The 11,004-nt window shown below is 50.1% G+C and overlaps 1 protein-coding gene and 1 long non-coding RNA gene across 2 annotated transcripts in view; both read left to right on the top strand.

Annotated features, from left to right (window-relative positions):
- The first annotated feature begins 1,147 nt into the window (after nt 1-1,147).
- Nucleotides 1,148-9,464, top strand: LOC140252829 (uncharacterized). Its single transcript, XM_072337969.1, has 4 exons — nt 1,148-1,308; nt 1,877-2,059; nt 8,268-8,413; nt 8,595-9,464. The coding sequence occupies exons 1-4, from the start codon at nt 1,287-1,289 to the stop codon at nt 8,985-8,987; spliced, it is 744 nt and encodes a 247-aa protein (XP_072194070.1). The 5' UTR covers nt 1,148-1,286; the 3' UTR covers nt 8,988-9,464.
- Nucleotides 9,465-9,614: 150 nt separating this feature from the next.
- Nucleotides 9,615-11,004, top strand: part of LOC140252831 (uncharacterized) — a 93,163-nt gene continuing 91,773 nt past the window's right edge. The window contains exon 1 of the long non-coding RNA XR_011903739.1: nt 9,615-9,850. This is a non-coding gene — a long non-coding RNA (uncharacterized lncRNA). The remainder of the gene's footprint in view (nt 9,851-11,004) is intronic.

Raw genomic sequence — 11,004 nt, 5'->3', positions numbered from 1 at the left:
TGTTAGGCTTTTGTGTTTTTAATTGTGCTTGGAAGAGACTGGAGTTACTAGGAGAGAGACCTCAACTGTTTGTCTTCACAAATATTAAGAAGAAAGGTTGAAAAATCAGAAACAAACCTGCCATCAGCACTAAGAGAGTAACGGGGTGAAAGAATATCTATGGGAATATTTTTCTGCTGATTATTGATATTATATTCATACCAGATTAAACAAAACTAATCTCTCACCAGCTTGTGTTCCAGAGAGCTGTGTCTAATATCTGTACTGTCTGCTAATAACGTAGAAGCTCTGTTTGAGTTGTGAAGGCCCTGTACAAGACCAGTAAGCCCATGTGTGTTAAGTGTATGTGTCTGTGTATATGTATGTGTATGTGCATGCACAATCACTGCTGTTTAGCTCAGTGAGGAGGAATGGCTGTAACCCAGGCGTAGGTTCACAAGTTTGGGGATGAGAAAATCAGCTTTGATTTAATGAGACTTATACCTGTGTGAGGATTGCATAGCTAGCTTTAGAGATGGCTTTTTGTTTGTTTGTTTTCTTCATTTGCTTTCAGAAGAAGGAAAAAAAAAAAAAAAAAAAACAAAAAACAAACAACCCCAAAACAGGAGATCATCTACTCATAAGGGAAAATGCTAATTTAGCATTTTAAATATAAATAGCTAGTGCGGATCCATGGGTGAGGAATGGTTTCACTTAAACAAAAGCTTGTGGCATTTTGGAGCAACTGAAGGAGAGCTTGAAATGGGATGAAATCATCATTGTTAGAAACGTATCTCTCTGATGTCATGCTTAACAGCACTGGGGCCCAAAATTCAGGGAAGAATTCTGCCTTGTTTCAAGGAGTAGGAGAGTGGGGAAGGGTTGGAAGTTCTCCTAACTTTCTAGGAAACAAATGTGACCAATGGAACCATGTGTAGATCTCTAATCCCTTTCCTTCTTCCTCCTCCTCATTCCAAATGGCTGGAGCGTCATTAAAACTGTGACTGAAAACTTTTGCCTCTGCAATGTTGAAAGAGCTTCAGCCTCAGAGTTAATGTTTAATTTCTGAGCTGAGTAAGCGGACCCACACTGCTGGCAACAGAAGGGAGGATGCCAGAGGAATGGATGTGAGGATTTATTTAGCAGTCGCGTTCTGCGTTGTGGGCGTCTTTTTAAGGCACTCATATGAAATGTAAAGGATGATAATTCCACACTTGGCTTTGATGCTCTCTGTCCTGGTTAAAATCACATCGAACTGAAAGAAGAGCACACCCCGGGTTCCTATTTTCAAATTCTGACCATTGAGGATGCGGAGAATAAGAAGGCAAGGTTTGTGGTGGTAGCACTTTAAACAGGAGGTTTTCTTTTTAATCAGCACTTGGTTTTTCTGCAAATCATTTCCTTACAGTTTTAGGAGAAATGATAGAGAATGTCCTTGCGCAGGTGGAAGGACAGGGAGTGATTTATCCATGGGAGATTGTTGGTTTTGTAATGAACTAAATATGTGTATTGCTGTGTTCTTTTATTTTCTTTCTCTTTTCCCCTCTGGGCTGTGCCCTTCGAGAGATGCGTTGCTGAAATCCGAGGTACAATAACGTGCAGAGATTTCTCCATCTGAGATTTACTGTTTAGCATGGAGGGTTCCGATTTTGGTATTTTTAAGAACTGCTCAGCTGTCAAAAGCAACCAAAACGGGAATAATGTTTTGACAGCGGTATAGTGTTAAAGAAAATACGCTAGTCTGAATAAAAATTGCTTATGCTGTGGGAAACGAGGGGTAACAGAAGAAACACCTTTTGTTTACACACACACATGTTTATAATCTCAAATCTCCGTTTCTCTCAGTGGGTCTGGGCTGGGAGTCGGAGTCACCGCAAATGAGAGATTTTTCTTCCAGATTTAGCCACGGTTAAGGCGAAGAGAGAAAGGAAACGGGCGCACCTCGGACGGGGCGCCCCGGCCCCGTCCGCCGCGGCAGCAGGGGCTGAGGGGCCGAAGAGGAGATGCCGGGGGAGCCAAGCGCTCCCCCTCTCCCTCCTAGCGGCAGAGAGAGCGACAAACTTGCCCCACGCCACACCAGGTTTGCCTGGGCCGGGGTCGGGGCCGGGAGGGGCTGGGGCCGGGGATCCGCGGGAGCGCGCAGCAACACGCACGGGACCGCGCCGCCGGGAGCTGCCCAGCGGCTGTGCCAGGGCCGTCCGAGGCCAACGCCGCTGCTTCCTCGGGCAGGGGCCAGGCAGGGGGTGTTCCGCCCGGCAGGGCTCTACGCACCCCTTTCGGGGGGCAGCTTCGCGGGTGGTACCCAAATCTTCTGACAGCATTTATTTATGTATTTATTTATTTATTTTTAATGAAACCCACTGTCTCTGAGCGAGGGGCGGCCTGCTGAGGGAGCCTGGCTTCTCTGAGCTGAGAAGGACTGAGAGGAGTTAGAGGTGGTGGGGGAGCGGCTGGAAGGCAGATTTTAATATTAATAGTTCTGGTGGCGAGAAAGAGAGACAGAAGGAGGCTGCTGCTCTGGGCAGAGTCCCCGCGACAGCGATGATGGATGACCCTGCGCAGCCCAACAGCTCCGCCCCTCCGTCCCTCTCGGTGTCAGAGCCCTTCTACGTGCAGCTTTAGGAATAAAATAAATAAACACCCTCTGCCCCTTCCTCGCATCGATTTATGGATCATTATGAATCAATTACTGCTTTCAATATTTCAGAATTTGCTTATATATAAAGGGAGTCTGCGGCCGGAAAGAAGCATTAATCTTAGCCTTAGAAATGCAGAACCTTCCTGCATGGCCCGACGACTACAAAAAGAAAAAAGAAAAAAAAAAAAGGGGGGGGGGGGGGATTTAACCATTTTCCAGCGGCTTCAGCGCTGGGGAGGTGGTGGCTGCTGTGAGTGCGCATCTCTGCGAGTGATTTTCAAAGTGTTGCGCGTAGGGAATAATCGATGTCCGAGACTTCTTGATTTAACTCGATAGGAAAATAGGAAAAAAGAAGGAAAGAAGCAGCGATCCCCATGCCCTCTCCCCGGCAAATATCCAGTGTGGTGCCGTGAGAGCGAGCGGGGCCGGGCTGCGCCGCGGGCAGAGCGCGGTGCGGAGCTGCTGCACGCTGTGGGAAGGCGGCGGCAGGGACAGGAGGGTGCGATGTTGGACGCCTCTCTCTTTTTCTGTATTCTCCAATTTGCAGCAGTGTTTGAGGACCTCAAGGTGTTTCTATGGCTACCTTGTGTATGTGGGAGGGTCACATGTGGGGGTGCCCAAGAGAAAAGGCAGCTCTTGGGCGATCATTTATCAATGTCACCCACATAATGATTCTCTCTGCAGCCTTCTATTGATGAGGATAATTACATTAGCTCAGAGTGACTGATCAATGAAAAACCACCAAACAAAAACTTCTTTACTCTCCTATAATACCAAAAACCGATACAGAAATAAGATAGAAGGCGAGGGTGGGATTTCCCTTTCCTTTCCCTTTAGCAACGATTTCTTTCTTTCTTTCTTTCTTTCTTTCTTTCTTTCTTTCTTTCTTTCTTTCTTTCTTTCTTTCTTTCTTTCTTTCTTTCTTTCTTTCTTTCTTTCTTTCTTTCTTTCTTTCTTTCTTTCTTTCTTTCTTTCTTTCTTTCTTTCTTTCATCTTTCTCTCTCTCTCTCTCTCTCTCTCTTTTCCTTTCTTTCTCTTTCTTTCTCTCTCTTTATTTCTCTCTTTCTCTCTATCCTTTTCTCTCTTTCTCTCTTTCTTTCTAGCGGACAAGGGAAGGGAAGGAGCATTTACTCGTTGGGCTTCTAAAAGAGGCCCCCATTTTGCGAAAAGAATTCCCTCAGTCCATCATTCCTCGCTTGGTAAAGACAAACAGTTACTTAGAGCACGAACTGCTGCTCCGCTCCTGGACCCCAGTCTCTGCTGTCCCCCTGCGTGGGGCAATGCAGTGTTCTGGGCTACACAGACGGAGAGAGAATGCAGATAACTTTTCTCTCACGGTCGCAGCCGCCCGTTTGTCAGGTTTTCTTTGGTTTTATCACTTCATAAAGTAGGTCTATTAAAGATGGAATGTTGCCTCCCTGAGATGCTGCTATATCGGTGAAAGTTTGCAATTAAATTACTGTTGCGTTCTTTCCAGAGTTAAAAATCAATGCTTTCTCAATTAAAGGGAATGTTAATGCTGTTCCTTGGCAGTTGTTAAGGACGCCGTAAATTTTACGATGCTGCCTCCCAGCCCCAAGCCCGTGCAGCGGACAGGTTGTGCTAGCATTGGTTTGGGGTTGCTGCTGGTTTAGTTGTTTCTGTGAAGGGCCTTCTTCACGAAACTCGTTTTTGAGTAACAAACTCGAGATGCAGACGGGCAAGGAAAACAGGAGCTGCTCTCCTGTCCTTCCAGTGAACGAAACCCCACTTTTAGGAGAGGACTCTGCCTCCGCGGGGCTTCGCGGGGTGGTGGCGCAGAGGCGATAAGGGGGGCCAGAGAAACACTTCTGTTGTGTTTTGGCGATGACCGCGGAGCCGGCGGGACTGGGACACAGCGTTGTGTGCCAGGGATGCGGGGAGCCTTGCTGAGGGCTGTGTCTGGCTCTGGGACACCTTCACAGTTCCGGGAGCGCCCCACTGCAACTTAGCGTGTGGAAGCCAACGGGAGAGGGAATCAGAGGGTTTTTCCTCTTTTTGTTTTTATCTTTTATTTTTGCCAAAGCTTGTTGCCCATACACACACTACGTCCCGGTGACGCTCACCGGAGCTCAGTTCCTGAAGTCGCAGGATCGTGAGATCTAAAACAGGCCCTTACCCCGAGAGTGGTTAAGATCCCCAAAATCAGCCCCAAAACCCCGAAGAAGCAGTGCAAGCTCATTTGATTAAAGCGACCGTCACATTCCTCGAGATTAGGAAGGGAGAAGGCGCGGAGCAGGATGTATTTATTATTTATGCCATAGTCCGCGGCGAGCACTCGGAAGGGTGATTACAGAGGGTGTTTGAAAGGAAGAGAGGGGGAACAGAGCTCGGTGCTCTGGAGTCCCTTCGTTCGGGTCCCCCGAGCAGCCCCCCCAGCAGGGAACAGCCCCGCACCCCGCACCGCCCCCGCTCGCCCCGAACCTGCACTCGGCTCCGCCTGAGCAAGGAGCGGGCACCGGGGCGGCGGTCGGCGGTCCCCACCCGGAGCGCGGGTAGCAAACAAAGCCCTCGGCCGTCGGGGACCCGCCGACACGGGGCTGGGGCTAGAGCAAGCAGCCCAGGGTTTCATTTTCCTTCGGATCCGCTTCCCTAGGGTGGAAACGTTTCAGAATCTATGAACCTCGAGTGGACAAATCCCCGCTATTAACACGGGACATGGACGAGTGGCAAAAAAACTGAATGGGAACCGCGCGGCAGCTTTGGGAGAAGCTAACGATGTGCTCCAGCTCTTGCCATTGAGGGAAGGAGCGGGGGGGAACCCCTCTGATTAATAACTAGCAGGGTAATGTTGAGGGCTTTTTCTGCCCGATTGCCTTTTTGAATTAGAGCCGATTTCTTCACACTTCAATAGGGCCTGTCTCTTTTAAAATGACTGACAGATTTGTTTCTCCTTTTTTTCTCTCCCTGAGACTTAATGATGTAAATTTTCTAATTAGTTAAATCACGTTGCTTAAAGGCCTTAATATTTACCGGGCCAGGACTGATAGTCGCGTTCGGATCTCTCGAAATAAGTGGCGAAATAACGTTTGGCTTTTTGCAGAGGGAGGGGGCCGAGAGGGGGGGCGGAGAAGGCTGGGGAAATACGGCGCAAAATAAGAGCTAAAGTTCAGCCCGGAGCTTCTTCCCTCCCCCCGCCCCAGAACCCGCTTTTATTTTTCAATCAGCTAAGATTTAATTAGGGGCCCCCGGGCCGGACGATCTGATATTTTCTCATTAGTTTCCCATCAGTAATCTTGAGTGTTAGATTGGCTTAAAGGTTGTCAACATTTGACCAATTTTATTTAAGGCAAAGAAATCGCGCATTATAGCTCCAGGACCCGAGATCCGAAAATAAATCCTGCCCGGATCAGCGGAACTAACAGGCGAAAAAAATGTTGACAATTCATCGTTGTATTTAATAAGTTGCATAATGTACAGTACACAGAGAGGGAGGCGAAGGGCTCTCCGCGCAGCCAGCTGCGCGCAAAAGGCAACCGCGTGGCGCGCACCTCACCGGCGAGAGGCGCTCCGGGCGGGCTGCGAGCACAGAGAACCCGGAGGGAGAACCGACCCGGGGCAGCACCTCGGAGCCGGAATGCTTGAGGACGTGTGCGGTGCTCGCGCGTTGCTTGCGCTCATGCGGGAGCGCGGAGACGGTGGGCAGGGTGCGGGCTGCCAGGCGCAACGTTGGAGCGCCCCCTGCTGGCCAATGGGCCGCTGCGCCTCGCCGAGAGGAGCGAAGCCGCGTTCGGGTGTCGCGGGACGCGAGGGTTGTGCGCAAGCTGCTAACCCACAGGTCCTTTTTCTCTTTCTTTCTTTCTGTCTTTCCTCCTTCCCCCCCCCCCCCTTTTTCTTTTTCTTTTTCCTGGTATTTTAGTTATTTTATTACTTTAATATTGTATTTTCTTTTTACTATTTTTGTAATTTTATTTTCATTATCGCCGCTATTTCTATTTTAGACAGTCCAAACCCCCTGAGAACAGGGACAAAATTTCATGTATCACTTCCGCTAGTCCTCCCACTCATTCTGTGGGGCTCAACTTCCGCAAACTTCCCCGGGACTTCCTATCCTGCATAGAGAAAATGAACAGCCCTTATCAATGTCTCTAAAAAGAGTGTGACACGGTGCCGGCAATGTATGGGGAAAAGCCTGGGATTTTCTGTTTATTGAAAACACGACAGAAGGGGTGAAAGCAACTGATGCGATCCGCTGAGAGATTTCATCGTCCCACGGTAGCTCTGGGGAGCCAGGCCCAACACCCCCAGGCCGGGCCAGAAGGATTTTACCTATCAGTTGGAGGGGATGGGTCGAGAGCAAATAAATAAATACATAAATTTTATATATACATCTATATATATACACATATAAATTATATATATATATATATATACATATAAAAAATCGGCCGAGATTAAAAAGACAGCAGATCTTTTGTGCTGTGAGGAGCTACAGGTAAGCGTTTCTATATGGCAGGATTGTTTTGCCCGTTAAAATATAGAAATAAAATCAAAGTGTCACCGTCAAACCTGGCTCAGGTTTGTGCTGGGTTCGGTCAAAGCAACGCCTATGGAAGCTGGGGCTCGTTGCATCGAGGCAGGAGGTGCTCGAATATATTTTCCTTTAAAAAGGTGTAGGGAATGGGGGAGGGTGGCAGAGAATATTTCTCAGAACACCGGCAGATACCTTTCTTGAAACAAAGGCAAAGGGGAATCATCTCAATTGCAAATCCATCAGACAGAGAGCAAATAACAATATTTATAGGAAAGCGTTCGAAAATACCGTGTGCTTAAATAACAGCAGCGAACGCTATCTGCAGTTGCTACAGAGCAGCTTAATAAAAAATTAGCCTCACTGACAGTCTTGTCAACATCTTAAGTAAATTATCATAGCGATGGTCTTTGGAGAAGAGAACCCACACTCCTCGCTAAAACACCTCCTATCATTAATCTTAAACCACTTGAAGATTATGATGGAAAGAATGGGATCAGTAACCATTATCATCTCCAATTGCTGTTAAAAACTCCGCTGTTTATTTTTGCAACCAAAGCAAATGTAACTAGGAAATGCAGAAAGGGAAGAAAGGCAAACACTGAGAGGCAGAACAATTGAGGCGAATCCTGTTGCAACCTCGATGATAAACACGTGGAAAAGGCTGTGACTGCTCTGCGGATTGCTGGAATTTGGGGCGACATTAGGAAAATAAACACACCGATGGCTCCGCACCAGCGGTACATGCAGTGAAAGGTAACTCCATAACATTAATTGCATTTTCCTGAATATTCAGTGTTTGCCTTTATCTACATCGATCTTTTGACAGAGATCGAAACTATTAAAAGAGTGCTCACACCTTTCAATGTCCATATCCGAAAAGAAATTCATTTCTAGCCTTCCCCTTTCTCCCCCCTCCCCCCTTCCGAGACTTCTATGATGTGCACCCTGTGTAGTTGCCACAATCGTCAGAATAAAATCCACGGTACAGTTTTAATAAGGCTCTGACACACTCGAAACATTTGTTCAAGGTGAAATCTTTTCAGAAGAGATCTGTGGATTTTATTGCAGTGTTTCCTCATACAACATCGCCCCTCTTTGAAATGATTTTTTACAGCTGAAAAATATTATATGTATGTATTTCTGTTAAACTAATTCCAGGATTTGGCGGCAGAGAAGGCAGAATGTGCTGCTTTAGAGGCACTGGACCTGAAAAGCTATCGACGGAGCTTTACACCTCCGATGACTCCACAAATCGATGTGAGCCGGGCACACTCCTGAATCCAATCAGACCCGGGTTTTTGAAGGTATTCCTCGAAATGCCAAAGTTTACACGAAGCCTTTAAGCAGAGTGCTGCACCCTGACCGGCCGTCCTCCCCTCCCCCCCCCTCCCCCCCCCCAACCTCCCCGGCAATAAAAAGAAGGGGCGGCATTAGGATCGGGCGACGAGAACTAAAATCAACCCCACCATTATTTTCTCCCGACAGAGCCGCATCTTCCGCGGCGCCTCATTCCAGCATCTCAAGCTCGGGGCTGCCGCTCCCCTCCGCAGAGCACTTGCGCGGGGCGCAGGTAGCGCGGCGGGAACCGCAGCCGGAGCGGCGCTGCCCGCTCAGCCCCCGCCGTGGCCCCGCAGTGACCCCGGCCCGGGGCTGCGGGAGGTGAGAGGTGACGCCTCGAGCTGGCGCAGACCTGGCCCTTTTAAAGCCACAGCTAATCAGTCCTTCAGTAAATTAAAATCTAGGAACCGGAGGGGAAGCAATTTCGTTGTAAAGAATTACGGGGCGCGCAACGGGAACGAAAGAGCACCGAAGGGTTTACGCTGCTGTCCGCGGCGGAGGGGTTTGTGGCAGGGGAGCGGCTGCGCTGAGATGGTCTGAGAAAAACCGTGCGCGAGGTACAGCCGCGCCGGGTCCGCACAGTGCGGGGTCCAACGCGCACGGCCCAATAACGCACGGTCTCGGGTTGGGAAACTTCAGCCCTATAAACCGCACGGCGGGATGGGGTCCCGGGACGCCGGGCTGCCAGCCACCCAGCCAAAAGCTCCGCGCTACGTTACAGCACGAGGAGAAAGTACAGTGGAACAAGTGATCAATTTTCCCGTCAATTAATTTGTCCTCAGTTTCAAGTTTCTCTTTAATCTCTCTGAGAAATAAGGGATCACTGCTGCGCTGTGCGTACGTGAGCGCGGGTGCATCTGTGTGCAAGCACACGAGAGCCGACAGAGCGCACAGGGTGGCCCTCAGACTGAGGGCAACAGGGAGAGGTCAATTGCTCCTCTTCAATTAGGAGAAGTTCCCCATTGTCCTGGCACCCCGTACTTGTTAATAACTGCGCAGAGTCAGGAGAAGAATAAATGTCTGCTGCGAGTAATCTGCTGTAATGCAATTATTTCACTGGGTCAACGTGCAGTGGCACTGCAACACGGCCACGAATGAGATGCAAAGGGAAAAATAAAAAATAAAGCCTGCGGGAGGAATATTAGTATTTGGCGACACAGATACTTTAATGGATTGTGGTGAGGAGCACTGAGCTCTGATAACAGCGCTCTGCTCTATCCAGAAACTTTTCTTTCCCATGAGCTCCAGGCAGCAAAAAGCTGTTTGAGGAGACCGCGAGCCGCTTTCCGGGCTGCTGCTATAATTAATTTAGGTGTGGCGATCCCAGATCCGAGGGAGAAGGAAATGATTGATGCCGCCAGATCCCCCTTCCCTTACGCAGCCCCGAGCAGCGCCTGGCGCAGGTAAGCTGCCGCGTCAAGCTATTTTTAACCGAACAAAAGACGGAGCAAACAGCTGACGTCAGGGAGCAGCTTCCCGGGCCGGGTGGGACGGGGGTGGACGACGACAGGACGGGACGGGACAGGACGGGGCGGGCGGCAGCACTGTGGGGGCAGAGCGCGGCTGCGGGCTCCGGTTTGCGGGCCCCGAACCCAGCTCCGTTCCCTCCGGCGCCGTAATCCCCGGGGTCACGGGAGGAGCGGGCTGGGGGGCGGCGAGGTACGGGTATGGCGCTGCCTGACGAGGGGTGCTCGCCCGTGGCTTTGCCCTGCGAGGCGGCGAGAACAGAGAGGGGAGGGGGGAGGAGGTGGAGGAAGGGGAGAGGGCGACCACCGAGCCAGTAGCCCTTTCCCGGTTTCGTGCGATGGCCGAGAGCTGCCGCCAGCACGGAGCCCGCAGCCCCCGCGGCCCCTCAGCTCCGCCACCCCCTCCTCTCCCCTCCAGCCCGGACTGCCTCCCCGCTAGAGTCACGGAGCCTCGATTCATGCGGCCGATTTAGTTAAAATAAATAAACCCACAAAGATTCACTGGCATCGACCCGCAGGCTTATTAAGGGCATCGTTACAGTGGCAGCTTCAGCCCCTGCGCGGCCGGGGGGGGGGCACAGCCTCTCACAGCCACGGTCACCTCCCCCCCGCACCTCGGATCTCCCCTGCGGGGGGAGCAGGACTGGGAGCTGCTGTTGTCAGTGCCGACTGTTAACCCAAATAATAATAATAAAAAGAAATCGTTACAGCTGTGTGCTGGCAGAATATGGCAATTACTATTATTGCCAATCACGATTAGAAATAATTATCCAGAAAGCGCAAAGGGCTCAGCTGCCAAGGTGTTTTGAATAATCACTTTGGAATGAACAGCAAAACATCAGGTTTACACACAGGGACGGCTGCAGTCTTCCAGGTGTAGGGGTCTCTGAGGGACACCCTACACCAGCGAGTTCTGGTGTACCCATGGAACTTAATTCTATCCCCCACTGCAGGACCTGGATGCCTGCCCCACTCCTGAGGGTATGAGGGTCCAAGCACAGAGGGATAGGCTCCCTCTGTCTTCAGTCACAGTAAGGTTAGCAGATTACAGGGTAATATGGTCACAGGTGAACCCCACTTGCTCCATTTAT

This window comes from Excalfactoria chinensis, chromosome 5 (assembly GCF_039878825.1).
Source record: "Excalfactoria chinensis isolate bCotChi1 chromosome 5, bCotChi1.hap2, whole genome shotgun sequence".
NCBI lineage: Eukaryota > Metazoa > Chordata > Aves > Galliformes > Phasianidae > Excalfactoria > Excalfactoria chinensis.
The sequence above is the reverse complement of the archived record's forward strand: the minus strand, read 5'-3'. Positions and strand labels throughout refer to the sequence as shown.

Coding starts and splice junctions, on each gene's coding strand:
- LOC140252829 (XM_072337969.1), top strand. CDS start 1,287: ATGCGGAGAATAAGAAGGCAAG. Junction 2,060..8,267: donor CTTGCCCCACGCCACACCAG/GTTTGCCTGGGC, acceptor AACTAATTCCAG/GATTTGGCGGCAGAGAAGGC. Junction 8,414..8,594: donor TCAGACCCGGGTTTTTGAAG/GTATTCCTCGAA, acceptor TTCTCCCGACAG/AGCCGCATCTTCCGCGGCGC.